At 41.0% G+C, this 20,797-nt stretch overlaps 1 protein-coding gene across 1 annotated transcript in view; it reads right to left on the bottom strand.

Moving 5' to 3' along the window:
* LOC111144600 (SH2 domain containing 4A) overlaps window positions 1-20,797 on the bottom strand; it is a 57,690-nt gene that overhangs the window by 11,424 nt on the left and 25,469 nt on the right. The window contains exons 5-8 of the mRNA XM_022498978.1: window positions 11,874-11,954; window positions 7,663-7,774; window positions 5,775-5,982; window positions 2,874-3,004 (exon numbers count right to left, since the gene is read on the bottom strand). Of these exons, the coding sequence (XP_022354686.1) occupies window positions 2,874-3,004; window positions 5,775-5,982; window positions 7,663-7,774; window positions 11,874-11,954 (532 nt within the window). The remainder of the gene's footprint in view (window positions 1-2,873; window positions 3,005-5,774; window positions 5,983-7,662; window positions 7,775-11,873; window positions 11,955-20,797) is intronic.

The raw sequence follows: 20,797 nt of genomic DNA on the forward strand, positions 1-20,797 counted from the left end.
CTCTTGCACTTGGGATTTTCCAAATTCTTACATCTAGGAGATCAGAGGCAATACCCTACTTTACTGCCATGGCCAGATATCTGCCTCATCATGACGCTGAGTGGGAAAGGAAACCTGAGACAAAGATGTGGGGCCTCTGCTCCTCTTTGCCATAGCACTGAGTATTAGTGCTTCCTGGGGTCTTGTCCTTGGTCTTCTCTTACCTTTCTTCTCAATTCACTCCTGGAAAATGTCATCTCCCCTCCCCTGCTTTTCATTGTGTGCTGAGGACTCCGATCCATTATCGTTAGTGCTGATCTGTCAATCCAATTACCAAATGGATGTTTTCACATGACTGCCCCAAAGACATTTCAAGCTCATCATATCCCAAATAAATTCATTTTCACCCCTCTTTTTAATTCTGGTAATCTCCGGATCCTCCTGTATTCCTTCTCCCAACTGAGAGCATGAGTTTCCAAGCAGCTCCACAAGCCAGAGATCCACTGGTCTTCATTTCCCTGCCCTCTCCTACCCACTTCCATCCTGTCTAAAGCTAACAAAAAGGAAAGGGTGGAAGTGTGAACTTCTATGGGGAAAAATTAGCTGACCAAAACAGTAATATAAGAAAGGCAATTCATGGAGTGTATGATAACAAAAGGATGATGGTAAACCAATACAGGAGAGCTACCATCCCATTATTTCAAACAGGGCTCATGATCAATAAACAATTATATTTTAAAAGTATAAGATATGATCCACCTTCTCTTTATCATAGAAATATGAATTTTTTTTCTTCTTAAAACAGAAGAAAATAGCTTACATTGAGGACATGACTGTGTATTATTTCATTATATTTTATCATATTATTTATTTTGCTTATGACTATGATAAATATCTATATAAGTGAAATTAAATGCATAACAATAGCAACTAATAAGTTATTTATACAAAACTCAAAACCTTTTTTTTTTTAACCAAAGCTCCAACTGGATTTTTAGTCCCACTTTATCTTCCTAGCTTTTAGCAACTGTTTCAAGTGGAATTGCCTGTTAAAGTACTACGATTTTTAAACATTAACCAACACTTTCAATTTCTTATTTCCTATTATTAAAATGAACTACCACCCTTGTAATCAGGAATGACACCATCTGCCCAATGACACAGAAACTATAAAGTACTGATTTCGTCAGTGCTTATCTTAAAAAGAAAAAAAAAAGGCAACATGAAACATTCATCTTTTGATACTGATGTCACTATTTCTTCCAGTATCTTCTGAACAGAATGGAAAGGAAGTAGGCTTATGACCCAGTCCTAAGAGGGAGAGGAGCTCCTCAGGGAATGGACAATTACTAAAGCCTGAATCACCAAAGAATATGTATTTTCCAAGGAAAGCTAGATGGTTCCATAATGGTCTGACTGTGAAAGCAGCCCTTTAGCAGAGGCCTACAAAAAATTATTTTTTTATTTATTTATATTTTTTATTTTTAAAAATTTTTTAAAAGATTTTATTTATTTGATAGCGATCACAAGTAGGCAGAGAGGCAGGCAGAGAGAGAGGGAGAAGCAGACTCCCTGCTGAGCAGAGAGCCCGATGTGGGGCTTGATCCCAGGACCCTGGGATCATGAGCCAAGCCGAAGGCAGAGGCTTTAACCCACTGAGCCACCCAGGCACCCCTAATTTTTTTCTTTTTAGAAGTTCACCATGTTATTTGTTTGGGACCCTATTTTTGTGGATATATGTGTGTGTGACAGGTTACTAATTAAAAGAGAGAAGCCTTCGGGGCACCTGGGTGGCTCAGTTGGTTAAGCATCTGCCTTCAGCTCCGGTCATGATCCCAGGGCCCTGGGATTCAGACTGGCTTTGAGCCTTGCACTGAGCCTTGCACTGGGCTCCCTGCTCAGCAGGGAGTCTGCTCCTCCCTCTGCCCCTCCCCCCTGCTCGTGCTCGTGCACGCTCGCTCTCTCTCTCTTAAATGAAATCTTTAAAAAATTTTTAAAAATAAAAGACTTCAACATGATTCAAACCGAGGTTTTGTCCTTTAGGACAAGCGTGCTCTGTGAGAGAACCTTATTTTTTTAAGCACTTCTGTTGTACATAGAGCCAATTAATCCAGGTCCACCACTGACCCTAAAGAAGCCAACTGAGGCAAGAAACCACTTCTTTTCCTGAAGTCCAAGAAACTGAGAGGACAGTGAAATATGGGCTGGCTAGACAGAAGGCTTGAATTAATTAAGTTTCTAGGGTCAAGAAATGATTTATTAGGTAATATCTGCTTTGGTCTAATAAACCCACCTGGCAGCTTCAACTACTTAATGGAAACACAGATCAAAGTAACAGAATTTTCAGGTTAAAGATCATAAAGTTCAACTCCTTCATTAAATAGGTGAGGAAAATGAGGCTCAGATAACTTGACTTGTTACAGAGAAAGATGGTTTGCTCAGTCACTCAGCTGTTAATGGAGAGCTGACCATCTGACTGCTACACCAGTGCCCTGCCCACCACACCCAAGGGCATACTGGACTCTCCCCACTGTGCACGGTGGATGAAAGGCATTGCCATTTGAAGGAAATCACAATCGAGTGCCCTGGGGTAGGCGAGCAGGAGCCATCGCTTTCCCCACCCACCCAGCGGTGTTTTATTTGTGGTGACAAATGAACGCGCACAGCACCTGCAGAGACCCCAACTGCTGACTGTTTTCTAAATCTGTCATGAGCTTGCAGCTCTCCGAGAAACCTTTGAAAAACTGCTGTGTGAAAATAATTTCAAAGACTCTTCTTGGACAGCACAAATAAAAGGAAGCCTTTATTCTTTCTGCCCTCCTGGTGGATTAACAGATGAACACAGCCTCATCTGTCGTCCGATGAGGCTTCGTCGAGGGCAGCTGTGTACTCACCGTGGAACCAGGGAGCTATGGTGTCTGAGGTTGTCTGGTAGCCTGCTCGCAGTGGTAGCTGCTCCTCTTTAAACCACCGAATGATGTCCTCCTGGGCAGAGTTGGACGCTGTCCTCGTCACTCCCTGGTTTCTGAGATTTAGAGAATAGTTCTTCAAGTTAGATTTAACTAACTTGAAAACAATGCCTTCGAAAATCATATATATCCTGTATATATAAATCATGTATAAAGGCAGAGAGAATTATATATATTTGGAGATCTAATTACATGGGCTGAGCTAATGGGAAGTTGGACCCCTAATTACTGCCATTATATACCTAACTCCTCAAGGGTTAGTCAAAAAAATAGGAAGGAACATAAATCTGTCACTTGTCCTTCCAGTCCTATAGGGCTAGTCATGGATATGAGCTACTGCTGTGTTAATACAAAGATTTAATTCATTTTTAATGAACAAAAGCTCCATTAACTTCCAATTAAAATTTGAGAAAATAAGCATTAAAAAGTGAAATACACCCCCAACACTATTTTACTTGGGTGCATGTTTTTGCAAACAAAACAAATGCAATAAAAAAAAAAATCTCTTTCCTAACATTTTCAGTATTAAATTTTCTCTTCTTTTTGTTTCCAACATCCCTGACTTGCTTTCTTCTCTCCCATACTTTGAAGAGGTTTGGTTCTGCTAAAGACAGTCTCAGAAATATGAAGTCAAAGAAAGAAGAGTGTTTGAAGATTGAAAAGAAAAAGATACAAGCAGTAGAATCATTTTGAAATACATTCAGTCACAGAACTAAAGTTCTGGGATGTAAGTTGATTTCCACTACAAAAAGTAACACGGCAATGTAATAAACATATTTCCAAGTCTCACACAATAACCCACTAATTTTGAGCAGAACTCAGTGTAAAGACAAGGATGAGTTTGGATGAACTGCCAGGACGCCTGTCATGTAAATTAACTTATGACCCTGTGTTCTATGGTAACACGTCCCCACGAGTTACATGTGACATGTATGCCAGATGTACACGTAAGTATGTACGTATTCATGTGCATGCATACATAGAATTTTGGAGAAGATTGACTATAATATTTGACTTTCTTGGGAATCAGATCCTACACACACACGAGATTCTATGACGAGTGCTCTTACTAGCTTTCAAATTAGGTTCTTTTTCTTTGGAAAGTCTTTGGAGGTTAAGCAAAAACTCTAAGGACAGCCAATCTCTGTCTTTTCTTGGGCTGGCTCCTAGCTGACCTTGGTCATACATTGTTGTCCCAGCCCAAAAACCATCCAGTCTGGTTGCCTCACAAGAAGCATTTCATGCAAGTGTGTTAAGTTGGAAAAACTTAGCTCAACTGAGCACAGCTCGAAACAAGAATTGCCCTTATCAAGGCCACCTCCATGTCAATCACATACACTGTGCACTAAAAATAGTGTGGGACAGGGCATGTTACACGTCACAGTCACCCCCTTGGAAGAGCCTGGAGAACAGGGGCAGGTGCACAAACAGCCCTGCTGGGGATCTGGGGCCAATGCACAGACCAGCTCAGGCACTGAAGAGGACCCTGGGCAGGAGCTCACACCTTTGTGACGTGTTCACAAAACTGCGAGGATACCTGTTTCTGATTACTTTTCTTAGGTTTTTGTCCGTAAGAAAAAAAATCATTCCCCAAACTGTCACTTTATAGAGCATGATCTTTTAGTTCTGGCCCCCACATCCCAAAATGGAACCTTTCAGTTGAGTAAGTAGAAATAATTATAGTAAAGGAAAAGGTCCACCTTCTGTTTCCTCTGAGGTCATAATCCCCATTAGGAAAGGCCTTGAAGATCAGTACTGACTCCAAGCAAAGAAAGATTGGTTTGGGGCACCTGGGTGGCTCAGTGGGTTAAGCCGCTGCCTTCGGCTCAGGTTATGATCTCGGGGTCCTGGGATCGAGTCCTGCATCGGGCTCTCTGCTCAGCAGGGAGCCTGCTTCTCTCTCTCTCTCTGCCTGCCTCTCTGTCTACTTGTGATCTCTCTCTGTCAAATGAATAAATAAAAAATCTTTAAAAAAAAAAAAAGAAAGATTGGTTTGCTTTCTATTTCTCTGTACTTGTAACAGAGAAGTATTGGTTTTCATTTCAGAAGGCAAGGCTTCTGTTTCGTTTAATGACTATTTGATTCTTCTGGTATATTTTACATAATGTCTTTCTACATATTAGAATATGAAAAAAATCCCAATATCCAGGAGAAAATAATTTTATGAACAGTTAACTAACATAAGGGAAAGGGGGTTTCTGCTACGATACCATCATATTTCTCTTCAGGGAGTTTACAAAAACTGTTCTACCTAAGTTCCTATAGCTGACAAGGCAAAGGCACCATCATGACCAAAAAAGTGTTCATTCAAAGAAGGAACAGTTCCAGACTCAACGTATGAACTTGGCTCTGTGTCCCAGAATGAGGATTACTGTCAAATCTTCAATCCTGAGCAATGAAAACTCAACTCTCTGATGCTGTCAAAGTCAGCAAGCCCTTAGGTTCCTCCTTTGATATCGTTTCCGACTAACAGCGATACTGAGCGCTGATGAGACCCCCCCTCTTTGCTCCTCCCCTCGCCGGCCTGCTTACCTCCACGAGGTGGGGTCGGGGTGGGGTGCGCTAGTGGCGCAGGAAGGCACTGAACTCGATGCACACCCTCTCTAAGTTACTGGGAATCTTATTATAACAAACTGTGGATATTTTATAGTTAAGAAGAGGATGAATCCAGACCAGGTGTCTCGGGAAGACAGGCTTAGAGGTGAGGCAGGAACTGAATTACACAAGCAGCCAGCCGCTCTTCCCCTCCCAACCGCCCTCACTCTATTTGTCTTTAATCAGCCAGTTTCAACCGTTATGCTTAAAGCCATCTGTGTGGCTTCTTACCCAAGAGGCTTTGGAGGGTATCCCGCCGGGTTTAGGAAGTGAGGCTTGGGTGGAAGGGGGGGTCTTTTTGGTTTCTGTAGAACTCCTGGGGGACTTTGTGGTCCCTCACCGCTTCCTTTTTCGGCCGCAAGCGATAACCTCTTATAGTCTTCCCGCGCTTGTTTAGCCAAAGAGCGTCTCTTCTCATCAGCGGCTTTGGATTTTCGCACTAGAAAAACAAGGGGGTTTGAGAAAGGCCCTGGTCAGCCCACAGAGATGGTGAGAGGAGTCAGCTGGTGATGAGCGCAGTCTCTCAGGAGATTCTGTCATCTTCTGATAATAACGAACAATCGGTATCAGCGCCTAGGACTCACAGAGCTCAGGCCTGCACATTCACAGCTGCCCAGCGCTCCCCGCAGAGTTCCTGCCTTTCTAAGTGGGTTTTAGGACATCCTAAGAGGGAGGAGGAGGAGGAGAAAGAGGAAGGAAGGAGACAGAAATGGAGAACCATGTGTTCGAGAATTTCCTGCATTTGGCAAGACTAAGTGATGAGTCGCAGCCTGAGTTCGAATTCCACCTGGCCGGGAGTCTCTGAATAAGAAGAGGTGTTATCATCCCTCCCGTGCTCAGCTCAGGACATCACTAGCAAAGATCAGGCTCTCAGGAGCTCCTCAGTGCAGCGGCTGGGGATGGGGCGAGAAGTCGACGAGGCTGGCCGCAGGTCACACTCAGAGCCTCCGGAGAGCTGAACCAAGTTGTGAATGGGCCTGCTAGACCAAAAACACAAAATGATTCTCTCCACAATCAGAGAATGTGCTGGTACACATAAAAAGTACCTCAAGGCCACCTTTTAATGTTGCTTTGTAAAATAGAGTGTTTTTTTGTTTTGTTTTGTTTTTGTTTTAGCAACACAGCAGTAAAGGGCTCTAATGCAGGATGCTAAGACTAATTTTCCTTGAGTGTGTTTGCACTTCAGGTGTTCTCCGTCAAGCCCCATTATATCTGACTTCAAAGAGAAGCCAAAAATGTTCCATTACACTAGAACGTTACTGTCACCGCACGGAAGTGACTGGGTCTTGCAAATATTTTCCCTTCACAAAACTGTCATGTTAATAGTGTTCATTGTTATGGAACTGAAGACCAGATTCTCTGCACCCTGCAAACACTGTCACTCCCATTCTCCTGCTTCTCCCTCAAGTGGCCTCAAGGGATAACCTGGCTTGTAAACCTCTTTCTGAGTCAGCTGGAAACCCTCATCCTGTTTCAAACCTGCATTTTCCCCTGGCCTTGCTGAGCACGCTTGGCTCTGGCTTAGCCTGCACTGACCTCTTCCTGAGAGGGTTTATCTCTGGCGCTGCTAACTCAAGAAGGAGTCAGGGTCAGGTCATAGGTATGGGAGGGTGCTGATATATCCAATCGGTTATTCCTGGGTTCTTCTATCAAAAAGTTAAGGTGAGTTCACTGTTGAAAATTTAGAAAAGTACAGAATAACAAGAAGAAGAATTCAAATAAAGCTCAAATCCCAACCCTCCAAATTAAAAAAAAAATGTTAACATGTTAATAACCTTCCAGTTTTTTTACTTCATATACTAAGGCATTTTAAAATAGGAATATTTTTCATACTATTTTATAATTTTTCTTCTTCCAGTGAAAAAAAGATATAAACACATCTCAATGTCATTAAACTCTCTTCTAAAACGTGTTTTTTCAGAGCTATCTACCATTCCATCAAACAGCTATATCACAACTGTGATGGTACAAAGATGAGTGGAGAACCTTTCTATTCTTCTGCTATTCAAGAAGTGACTCCTAAGCCTCTCAACAACCATTTTAAGTGCTTTTTTGATTGACTAAGAGTAGGAACTGGCCTGGAGAGTCTAAGGTGTTACGGAGGCCTTTGGGTACTCACGAGATGCCTGCCACTCTGAATCTTCTTTCCAGCTTTTATAAATCTGCTTGGCTTTCTCCTCATCTATTTGCTTTAGTTCTTCATCTTGTGTTTTCTTCACAGGCTCTTTCTTCTGTTAAAAAAAAAAAATACCCACACACAAAACCAGAAACAAACACTAGTGAGTAACTCTGGCAATTTTCTGCCAAGAGGAAGAAGAGGAGTGGGGAGGGGAGGAGTCAGGGGCACTGAAGAGCGGGTTTCTATGTAACTCCCTCTGGCCCCCAGGCTAGGGAATTTGTTGTTATGGGAAAAGCTTGGAGTGGGTGAGACCTGAAGCTAACTCTATCATGGCTTAGCTGTGCAACCACGTGGCCCGTTACCAAACCTCTCTTAGGCTGTCTTTGCTTAAGTAGAATTAGAAAACTACAAATATTTCATCGGGTTAGAGTCAGGGTTAACCCATATTTAAAAAGTGTCTCCCATAGTCTGTAACACATAGTAAAACTCAATAAATATCCATTTCCCTCAAACATCACTTAACTGTTTTAAATTGAAATCCCTCAAATAGTGTGTAAACACGGCTTCAAGGCACCAGTGTAAACACTGCAGTATCCGACAGGCTCCGTAAAAATAACAGCACATTTCTAGAGCAATCTCAGCCGTACCTCCATGTGCCCTCAAACCAGTGTCTAAAAATGTGGCACTGGGAGCACCTGGGTGGCTCAGTTGGTTAAGGGTCTACCTTTGGCTCATGTCATGATCCCGGGTCCTGGGATCGAGCCCCCACATCGGGCTCCACGCTAATCGGGGAGTCTGCTTCTCCCTCTGCCTTTGCCCCTCCCCACTGCTCATACTCCTGCTCTCTCTCTCTCAAATAAATAAAATCTTTAAAAGAATTATTTAAAAATGTGGTACTTACACATTTTAGGTGACCCAAAAAGGAATATTTTTTGTTTTTTTTGTTTTGTTTTGTTTTTTAAATTTTTACAAAGCATCCTCTTAGAGAAAATATAAAATAAGAAACACAAGTCTTCCTTAAAAAGGGAATTTGTTTTTCAAGTTGTAAATATACAGAACACGAAATTATCATTTTAACCTTTTTAAACATTGTGGAAGAATACACATAACATAAAAACCATGTTAGCCATTTTGAAGTGAACAGCTCTGTGGCATTAAGTACACTGAAGGGAATTAGCTTTTAACTAAAGAAAAACTCACACCAAATCACTTAGACCTAAAAAAGTACTTTATTTGGGTATTGCCTTCTGAGGCCTTACTAGAAAACTGAATTTAGTACTTGGTGAACCAAATAAAAGCCGCGGTCACCTATAATAACGAAGGAAGCTGAGAGAGTCAGAAAAGACTGACCATGCTTCGTTTTGCATCTCAGAATCGACAGGTATTTTTTTGTGTGTGTGTGTTTTCCTATAGAAAGATAAAGACATTCTGTTAAATTATCTCACCCCAACTAAAATATAAACCTTGATGTTGTGAAACCCATTTTTGATCACTGTGGGAAGTCATAAATCACAATTAATATAGGAGGTGATCATTCATTCACTCTTTCATTTCAGACGTAACTAAACTTTCATGTATTTATTATCTTCATTTTTTTTCTTACTTTCTTTTCCTGCCTAGAGCTAAGCCCCCTTTGTTTCCTCTTATTATAAAAAACAAACAAAAAACCCCACAAAAAACCCACCAGCTTTTGGTGTTTTAAATGACTGTTAAAATTTGTTATCACTTTACTGAAGCCATGTATAAACCTGAAATACATAAAAAGTACTGCTAGCAATTTCTAAACTTAAACAGAAAAAAAACCCTTGAAAGTGGAGCTTTGTTCATCTTCCACATGCATATTTTAAAATGATTTAAAATGATTAGAAAAGAGCTACAACATTAAACCATGATAGTGTATATGGTTGCTTAGGAAAAGCAAAAAGTTTACAAAGTAAGTCTACTTAAGGAGAAATATTCACTAATAATGCAGGTGGTATGTGGTTGATGACAATCAAATGTTGGGGAGTGCTGTAGCTAGTAAATCATATTTCTCTTTAACGTGTAGCATCACTATGTTTGGGGCACAGAGGGAAAGGAGACAAATTAACAAGTTTCACAGAGTAATGGATGAGATGAGCCCCGACCTCTCTATTCATTCCAAAGCAGCTAGAAAACTTAAGGACTTGTCCGGATTCTCTAAGAATTCCTTCAGAAAATTTACTTTTAGCAAAATCTTTACAGGTTGGTCTTTATGTCCTCTACTTAGGAAACCAAACCATTATTCCATTTTTAGAAGTTTTTGCAAGAAGCATGTAGGTCCAGGATGGGGATGGTGAGCCAAGCATGGGAAAGTCAGGTAGAGGCTGAGGGGTGAAGGGGCAACAGCGGTGAGGCTGGACACTGGTCCAAACACCCACAGGCTGAGGTTTATATACATGAGGATGGGCAGTTCAATGTCAAAATATCTCCCATGGAAAGCCTCTTATTATCCCAGCTTGTTAATGGAAATACTTACCACCAGTTTCCTCATTAGACCCTCTCCATTGCCTCCTAAGTCAAAAAGCTCTGTTTTACTATCTTTGTTCTCCAGAGAAGCTGGGTAAGTGATCTATCTGCTCACTCATTCTCTTGAGTTCCCATATAACTTCTTAAGTTAGAGAAGGAATGCATTGGCCCATGGCTTCGCGCATTCTCATGAGAGGGTTTGAAGACTGAAAATCTGGCTATCTCACATCTAAAAATGCTTGAGAACCTTCTAGTCTATCCTCCTTATTTTGCAGCCAAGAAAGCTTAGCTCTCTCTTTTCCATCTAGACTCACCCTCTGGATGGTCTCATCTTTCATCATGGCTTGATATAACACCAAGATATCAGATTCCTTACAAGGGTCTACATGTTTCTCAACCCTAATCTCCCTTCTCATTCACTGACCTTTCTGCTGTTGTTGACTATGTCAAGTGTGCTCTTGCCTTTGTGCCTTCATACTCGGTGTTGCCTCTGCCTGGGACATAATGTCGCCCGGTCTCCACATGGCTCCCTCCCTCATTACGTCAGGTCTCTCTTCCAGTAGTGCCTTCTCAGAGTAGCCTTCTCTGACCATCTCTATAAAAAGTCTGTCCCCACCCTCCCAGTATTCCTCAGCTTCCTTATCCTGCATTATTTTTCTCCACAGAACTTATGACTTCATAGATGTGTTTGTTGTCTGTCTCCCTCACCCAGAATATAAGCTTCCTGAGGGCAGGGATTTTATCTGTTTTGCTTATAGTGCTTTCAATGCCTATAACAGAGCCTAGCACACAGAGAAACTCCATGGACATTGGTTAAATAAATACAAAGATCCTTTGTTTTTCTATCATTTAAAATGAAACAGTGTAATCCAGGGAGTGTTACCGAAATTTTCCTTTAGATGCTCTATTGCTACTGTTTTAGAAAGGTACATATTATACCAACAAGATGCACACCGGGACTACACTGCAAAAATTCATCACAGTTTCTTGAAGGGTAAATGCGAGCTATCCCAGTTCACACATGTCCCTGCAGATTGCACTGTCCACTGGAACGAGGGCCTCCACTGTGGCCATGCCTCAGGCCTGTGGTCACACAGAACCTTATCTTTACAGCTTCACATCTTACATTACTTTTTCAAACTTTCTGCAGGTCAGATCTACTATGGTTTCCAACTGCCCATCTATGCTCCATTTTTTGTGAGGAATGTATGATGGGATACAGTCTAGCACAATGGAGGAAAGAGGCTCTGCCTGTAGGGAGAATCACATCTGGATGGGCGTGTGAGTGATATGAGTGCCCAAAGGAGCTCCTGGCACAGTGGGCATGGATGGTTCATTGAACAGGATCCAGCTCACAGAAACAAGGAACACATAAGGAACCTAATCTGAATTCATGATTTCTGCCAAGTTAAATGCTTCATTTATAGCTCCCTGAGATCAATCTTTCCTCAGTGTTTGCTGCAGCCCAGGATATTGTCTCTGCGTTAGATATTCCGTGAGGAGTTTAGCAGATATGTCTTGGCATCTATTCTTTCCACGATACTCAAGACTTTCCCAAGTCCGGATAAACAGGTAAAAATGAAGAGCTATGTTCACAAGCTTTTAAAGACAGATTTCACATCTGCCGCTTTCATTTCTGCATGAGACTAATATACCAATTTGTGAAACATTAGTGGCAATGGCTATGCATCTAGCCCCCTGAAGACAGAACGTTAAGTCTTTACCTGGTGAAATCCATATGCCTTCATACGATTGATAGAATCTGCCAACATTTGTTGAATATTTCTTGAGGAACTGGAGAGTGACTAAAAATTAAATGAAACACGTTTTTATACCATTTAGAACTACAATGCAATTTCAGCAGGTAATCTGTTTATGCTTCCCTTGTTTCAATGTCCCCTGCACCCCCATAGGTGGATGCACCAAAGCTTCCCACCAGCACCTGAGTTCCTGAGCCATTAATGACTGAGGCAGCAGGTGTGCAAAGCTTTAGCCTCCCCACTCAGTAGGGTATAGAAATGAATTATGGCTCAAGATCCTGGAGCTGGTGGTTTACTCATGACAAGTGAGTTTCTGTATTTTGTTCCCAGCTGGCCCCAGGGCCCCTGAATGGCTTCTAGACATCACCATTATTCCTTAATTTAAATTCTCTTCTTCTCTTAATCCCTGCTCTACCTCATCCCCTGTTTTTGGTTAGACCAGAAAAATGCTTAGTCTCTGCCATTTAACTGCATGTGCCTTGCTCTCTCTCTAGGTAGGAGCAGAAGCAGGAATGGAGTATCAGTTCCATGCCTGGGAGCCCTGCCCACTTTCCCTGCCTGATTGCATTCCCTTCCCACTTCTCCCACCCCTGTTACCCAGCCCAGTGTCTGGGTTTATGCCATTCCAGACAGATTTCCCAGGAGGCAACTCCTGCCAGTGGGGTTCCCGGATCCATTGCCTGGATTCCCTGGTGTCACTCCTGCCTGCCACATGTCAACTGCTCAGGCATCGTGACTGAGCTGGCATATCACACTGAGTGCCTCTTTAGACCAGGTCAGTTACACAGGCCCCTGTCACCGGGTCCCTGGCCTGAATGCAGAGTCTGGAACAAGTCCCAACATGAAAAGCCACACATCCTTTACAGCTTAATAGAGCCAACCTGCAGCCCATATTACCAGGATTTATGTGTCTTGTGCCTGAGGATTCACTCCTGAATTTTGATATTGATCAGAAATTGTCAGTAAATTTTCAGAAAAATGTTGGTACCAAAATTCAGTGTGGAGCACAGGGGATACTTTGGGGTCATCACTAAGCCATGTAATAAACCAGTGTGGCTACTCAATTTTGCCCCCTTCTTAACATTAGCTACACTGCATTTCCCAGCTGCCCTAGCAGTCAGGTGCGCCTGTGGGAATAAGCCATCTCCACTATAATGCAGGTGATAACTGGTATCTGCCACTTCTATTCTAGTCCTTAAAGTCTCCTTCCCACATGCCTCTAGGCCACTTCCCCCTTCCTATGCTTACTGCTAAAAACTGGAGAACCATCAAAAGCCTGAGTCCCTAACTGACTGGGCAGACCTGGGCCCTCCTGAATCAGAACCCATCCTGGATGTTTTAAGAGAGAAAGATGAAACTTCTGTTATGTTTTGACCATTGAATTTTGGTCTGTTTGTTACAAAAGTTTCATCTATGTCAGTTGATAAAACTGGCCATGGCAGTTGCTGGTGGCACTCTTCAAGACTTCTGCTGGGATTTTTTTTTACTAATCATGGGGAGTGTTATTTGGGCTAATTCCACTAGTGGCTAGTCATGGAAGGACCATTACGACCAGGCACGGGGACTTAGTCTTATTTTTATTACTCACAACACCTCTAATGGATGGGCAACACAATGCCCAATTATCAGAGGAAGAAATGGAGTCGCAGAGGAGTTGTGTATCTTGCTGGCATCACACAGCTGACTTGTGCCAGAGTTTATAGTTTTTCCACTATGTTGACACTGTAACGATAGGAAATAACTCTAGGTCAAAAGTTTCTTTATGCCTATTACTTGGCAAAAAATGAATCCTATAGGTTTCAAAATTACTACCTACCTACAATATTCTGTCTTATTTTTTTATTTTAATATTACAAAAGAATACATAACTTCTTTGCATCCAAAATAGCACAGTAACCAGTTCTTATTTATGAACAGGTTAGGACTGTTCCAGCAGGTTTTGTATATGTCTGCTCAAAAGTCCATGGCAATTTTGAAGGGTTTGGGCTTGCAGTCTCTAAATAAATGTCTACCATAAGGAATGTGAGTTTTAAAAACAGGCTCACTCTCCCTTTCTTCAATGCGGTAAGATCTGTGGGGCATCATTTTGCAAAAAGGATCAGTTTCTCTATGTTGAAAATTAGGAGGCAGGTAACCACCCTCCCTTGCCTCCTCATGCGCAGTAGATAAGGTTCCAGCTTCGGGATCTACACCCCTGGTCTCCCCACTGGTTTGTCACAGGACCTGGACCAATGCAGCCAGCACAGCTTTGGACCCAGGATTTGTCAGTGGCACCTCCACCATGCTCAGCCTTTAAGCTCTCCAACAAACTCTCAATTGTTTCCTGAATTAGCATCAGGCTAACAGGCATCTGACATGTCTCTTTTAATATATATTCTACTTTGTCAAATATTTTTCGCCCCATCACTTGCCAATTACTGTTACGGGTATAATACCCTTAAGCATACTGTGTGAGTTATTCTTTGTCCCTTAGAATTATTTGTTCAACTGAATGATTCATATTATATACACATACAACACTGTTTTTTCAACACTTGCTTTTTGCTTTATTATCTTAATTTTTTTCCATCATCCATCTATCACCAAAGGCAAACTACCCCAAGATGGACCACTTCGGCATGCACATTGTTTTTTAACTAAAAGCAATCAAAACACAGCACATTCAGGAAAATCTCTTTACCTCCCGACCTCAACTGCCTAAAAGAATTTAGATAAAGGACCTGCTCCAGGAAGAGAACTATGCTATAGATAACTACATTAGACTACGAGCCAGATATGGCAAGGCCTGTCTGATCAAAGTCCTCTATGTCCCATTCTTTCTGAGTGACCAGGCAAACATTTGTTCACCAAACATTTACTCCTCTTCATCTTCCTGTGAATTACATTCATTCCCTTTAAGTCCCAGGCCCTTAGCCTCTTTCTCCTTAGTTCAGGATGATATATATACCTCCTTTTGCTTGACTCTCTTTGGAATTTCCAGGTCTGTGTGGCGTTCCCATACAAATGAAATTAAATTTGATTTTCTCCTGTTAATCTGTCTCAGGTCAATCTGATTCTTAGTCTGGCCAGAAGGACCTTGAAAGGCAGAGGAAATTCTTCCTCCCTGACACCAGCATTTCGACACTCTCACTGCTTTTGCGCTTATCAGAAATGATGAGGTTATTCATATTCTTAAGATAATTCAAAACTAAGCACAGACACACGAACCAGACAATGGAACGTTTTGTGATGCTGGGGATTGAAGGGACGAGTGTGACCAGCAGCACCACCTGCTGGGGCCAGTCAGAGTTGCGGGCCTTTCTTTGTCGGGAGGTTTAGGTTGAGTCTTTAGTGTACCAAAGCTCAAAGTTGGTTCTTGAGTATAAGAGTCTGAGCATAAATAATTTTCATTACTTTAACAACCACCCAGTTAACAACGACACGATACTTCTACTGAAGTACTTCTATATGCCTAAAATATACTGTAAACTCCAAAATTATTCACATATACTAAGAACCACATGTATAAAAATTCTAATTTTTTTTTAAAGATTTTATTTATTTATTTGACAGAGAGAGATCACAAGTAGGCAGAGAGGCAGGCAAAGAGAGAGGAAGGGAAGCAGGCTTCCTGCCGAGCAGAGAGCCTGATGTGGGACTCGATCCCAGGACCCTGGGATCATGACCTGAGCCGAAGGCAGCGGCCTAACCCACTGAGCCACCCAGGCGCCCTAAAAATTCTAATTTTCAGTGTGAACCAAGATTTGCCACTATTCCAACGTGCTAAAATAATATGAAGAACTAATCAAGACTTGTGTACAGCACATTCGTTCAGATACACTTACATGTTCTACAAATCCATGGAATACAAGTTCAAGGTAATAGACTAAAAATAGTATGATCCAAAAGAGATTTCCTTTATTAAAAAACAAAACCAGATTACTGGCTCAAAGGTGATGATTAATGATGCTAACACCAGATGGACACAATCTGAGGAATACCGCTACCGCTCTGAGCATTCTCAGAGTGAAGATAAAGGGGCTTCTTAGAGAGGGAACCACCCCTCTGAAGCTTCCATATGATGCTGTGTTCCAGGGAATATACTCTTTAGTTATTCCTATTTGTAACACAAGAAAGAGATGAAAGCTACCACCTACCTGCATAATTTTTCTTTCAAAGCACTTTCAAGTCCAATACATCATTTGACCTTCATTATCAACCCCAAAAGGGTGTCAAAGCAGGTACTGTCTCTTTACCAAAGAGGTAAACTGACCTGTTACTAGGTAGGAAAGCAGAGACAGAAGCCCATGTCCTCTCGATGACTACAGCTTGCTCCTTCCATGGGGTGTCCCAGAAAGAACATATGTTTGTTCTCATGCATGCAAGGAAGCCTCTGCAGCCCCCTCCCATTTGCTGCATTAAAGATGTGTCTGCAGCTGCTGAAACTATGGGCAGAGTTAAAGCAATCTTCATATTTCCTTTATTTAAAAAAAAAACAAAACACTGCCACCGAATATTTATGCAAAACTCCACAAAATAAAGTGAAAACTTGAAAGCTAGTGACATCAGAAGCTAGACCGAGTCAGAATGGTCCTCTCTAGTCAGTGTAGGCCCGATTAGATCTGGGAGTGGAGCCCATCTGTACTGACCAAAGGGTGGCATGAATGTGTATGTATATGTATATCTTGACTACCATTAAACTTAAAAGCATGGGAATTCAAATCTAAATAATTTGAATTATAGCAATTGGATTATCAATTGCTATATTATCAAAAGATGCTATAGCAACATCAATATTACATGGTTACAAATTATACTTCCCCCAAAGATTATGTGTCTTATGAGGATTATTCTAATTATATTCACTTTTAAAATGTGATCTGAAAAATAGTTCATTCTGGTTTTTAACCTAACATTCACTCTGTTTTAAGTAGGGTTATGCAATTTATTAACTCCACATAAACCAGAAAGCTCCAATAAACAGAAAATTTTTAGCATTCAACTTTCATGGTGAAGATGAAAATGATGAGTTAACAGGCTAAAACCAAGAGTTTACTTTTGAAAACAAACTACTCATTTAAATATTTAGCTATCTTGTTCTTACACCTCTTGAATCCATGGTATTCCTCAAGGACCACAGGTTAGAATAATAACCTCCATGAAGGCAAAAGACCATATCTGCTTAATTCACTGTCATCTGGGGGCCCAGCAAACCGAACAGTGACTGGCACTTAGTAAAGGCCTCAGTAAGTATTTGGTGCATGAATGAATTCACCATAAACTCTGAAATACTTTCTTAATCATTAAAGAATATTCAGTCTAGTTTTAGTATTAATCAAAAGAGACAACTAAAATTCTCTGAAAATTGATGGCCTGTAACTCACCTAGTTTGCTAACCAGGTTACTGGAATAATCAGATCATCCTATTACCAGCCATTTTGAATAAAACTTCCCAATGATGACTGTAACAGGAAGCATTTGAGCATACTGGGATTTAGCTTTTTTCTTTCTAAAATAATAAGAGAGGCAGAATAATGAAACTGCCTTGATAAAGTTACAAAGGAGAATAATGTAGGGTGGAGATACCTTCCAAAGGCCAACTAGACTAACAAGATGAAAAATGGGACAATCAATTTTACTCGTGAAAATATGGTACATGGTGCCTATGGGATGATTTTTCTGAAACATGAATTAGGACAACAGAGACCCTAGGGAATCTTTCTCCTACTTTGCTAACATTGTACCTAATAAAATCTATGCAGGGGGACTACTGGATGGCTTTACTTAAAAGTACAGCAGACTCTACTATGGCGTGTAGTTTTATGGCGCATCTTTAAATGACACACTGAGTTTATTTTGCACATATTAGAGCATCAGACTGTCACAGTGGATGAACATCTGTCCATTTCCATGTCCACCCTCCTCCTACAACCCTCAAAGCAATGTGCAAACAGCAGAACTGGGCAGGGATATGTTCAGAAAATACAATAATGCAGAACTGGTAAGGGCTGTTAGGGCAAAGCATTTCAGATATGAAAGAGTTCCAAATGCCACTCTCACCGTCCCACCAAGCACACACATGATATATGTTCCATGAAAAATGAAAAGAAGACAAGCAAGGGAAATAAAGTAATTATTAAATATAAAGTATAAGGATAAAGTAATAAAGGATAGTTAAGAGAATAGACAGAGTCTTAAAAGCATGATGGCTATGGGAAGTCTTGACACAGTGGAATATAGGAACTGAACTATAAATGATAGAAAATAATATTTATGTCATACATAATACTATAAAAAACATTTCAGTATAAAGGACCTCACGTTTCCAGACTCAGTATTCCATAATTTCTTCCTGGCACACTACTTTTAGTGAGTTGGATAAGCGAATTACTGTAAATATCATGCAAAATAAAGTTGTGTTACCGACTTCATAATGTGCAATTCTCAAGACTAGAAATGTTTTTCTCTTTTGTCATTTACTTTATAGTAAGCATTTTTTACAACAAACTGTTTTTAAAAACACAGCAGCTTAAATGGTTTCTAAGGCCCTAGGATTTTGTAGTTCTACTTTATATAAAATGTTATTCTACAGACTACCATGAAATTCTATTACAGTTACATGGAAACTACCTGGGTAATTGTGTAACTTTCTGATTATGGCTCTACTTTTTAATTAATAAAATGAGAACAAATCCCTTGTCTGTTTTTGCCTAGTTCACCCAACACTTTATCTCTCACAAAAACAATACTGAAATGCTTCCTGCAAGTGTACTAGAGGGGAATATATATCAAGGCAAACAGTTACTGTTTGGGGATTATCCCTCTTTTTTCTTCACATCTGTTGAAAAGAAATCTACAGGCCCCAAATGGTGGCATTTAGGCTGAAGCTCCAAATCAGTAAACCAAGAATTAATACCGAACCTAACTGCAGTTTCAACCCCCCAGAAACTGACCTTTCAGCAGTCAACACGGGAATTTCCTGGTCAGCACTAGGAATTTTACTGATAGACCCCTTCCGTTCCCTTAGGAGGGTGACCTTGCCTAAAACAATGGATTCTTTGCTAATAATTTCCTTTTCTCCACTCCTGCTCTACTTTTCCTTCTCTGTAGCCCTTTGGAGCTCCCCTTTATTTGCTAGACAGATGCTGCCCAATTAATGAGCTGATTATAAGCCAGTTAGATCTTTAAAATTTGCTCAATTTAACTTTTGTTATTTAACACACTCAATTCAGTCCTCAAAATTCTAGCCTGCATTTCAGGAATACATTTTCCCATTCTGTTGACATTGGGGTTCCTTATTATAAATGTGAACCCAACTCCCTTCAGGGCTTGATGATATAACTGTGTGCAAATAAGAGTCAGGCACTGCCAGCGTGGTTCCACCATGCCCAGGTACAAGGGTATCTACACCCGATGGGGTGCACTTCACCCTGCCTACTCACCAAGCTTTAGCACTCCTCTCCAAGGTACCATAATCTAATTCTACTTTACACTCTTTACAAAAAGCACAAGCCACATATAACCCAAAACTTTGGTTGCTCTACAAGTAGCACCTGGAGAAAAATAAGGTTCCAAAAACCCCAGTTCTTTTCTATTCTTTCAAAGAAGTAGTCCTCATCTTAGTATCTTGCTTTGGAATCTCTCCTTTATAAAGGCAAACAACCAAAATGCAGATTTAGACAACAGCTGGTTTCTGAGCAGAGCGCAAGCTTAACTTTTGGTTCGGAAGGGATGTATGGAAGAAGGAAAACCCAAGTGGAAGTCCTTCATCATGTCTGAAAATAGTTTCACAGGGTGCTCCTTCACTGCTCTCTACTGATGGGAACACAAAGCTATGAGTTAGAATAGCACTTAAAAATATAACTGAATACCACCATGGTGTCAAGGTCAAGGTTACAATAAAAATTTACAGTTTAGTAGCTTTTTTTTTTTTTTATCATTCTGTTATAGTAAAATGACAGATTTAAAAACATACCAGAGCCTTGGGACAGTGCATGCAAACACATGCATGTGCACAAAGTAGGGGTAGAGACGTGTCATCTCTAACTCTCCTTCTTTCAAGATATGAAGAGTAGGACTCTTGCTCAAGGTGTTTTAATCTATGAGCCTCAAGCCTCAAGGTTTTTTTGTTTGTTTGTTTGTTTGTTTGTTTTGTTTTTTTTTAAGAATGCTTTGAATCCTGGATGTTTGTGTTCTAATTTTTTTAGTCTTCTGTTTTACAGTATGGTCTATTCTGAAGGCCATTTGTACAAAAATAACAAGTAATTCTCTGGAGATAAAATCTAAAAGTGGACAGATCTAGTTTTATTCAAGGTCCCCTTTGGGGCAAGGACAATCAGTCTACTGATTAATGAGTTCCCAGCCTACAGATTACATATAAACAGAGAAACACAAAGGGGCTTAGCTTTGAATTAGCATGCTCTGCTGGTCTCCCAAGCACACTGAGAACTGTTCTGTTCTCCCCCAAATTCTCTGGCACAAGAGTGGGGAAAACACTGACAGCATCCAGAGGACTGTCCACACCCAGGTCCCTAAGATCTCCACTTAGCTGTGGAGGATACCCAAACACCCAAACTCCCCAGGAGGGGATGCTTCACACAGGGCATCTGTCATTTTCTCTGGCTCCTATTAACTCCCCCTTGCATATGCCTTTGCCTGGGAATGGCGTCTGCTTCCCGACCTGCAGGTCTCAGAACCTGGCTGGGTGACAGCTAAATCCTGGTATTTACTATCACCTCTGGTTCAGTAATAGCACCCAGGATCACTAAGTGTTCAACTGTGATCCACTGAGAACCACAACACTCACACTAAATGTTAAGCTGAGCATCATTTCTGAGTTCTCCATGTACTATCATCACTGCCAAAAACAAGGACAGGGCAGGTATTTTGCAGAGGGCAATAGCTATTCA

Source organism: Enhydra lutris, unplaced genomic scaffold (genome assembly GCF_002288905.1).
Source record: "Enhydra lutris kenyoni isolate GAN:26980312 unplaced genomic scaffold, ASM228890v2 scaffoldscaffold11, whole genome shotgun sequence".
NCBI classification, from domain to species: Eukaryota; Metazoa; Chordata; class Mammalia; order Carnivora; family Mustelidae; genus Enhydra; species Enhydra lutris.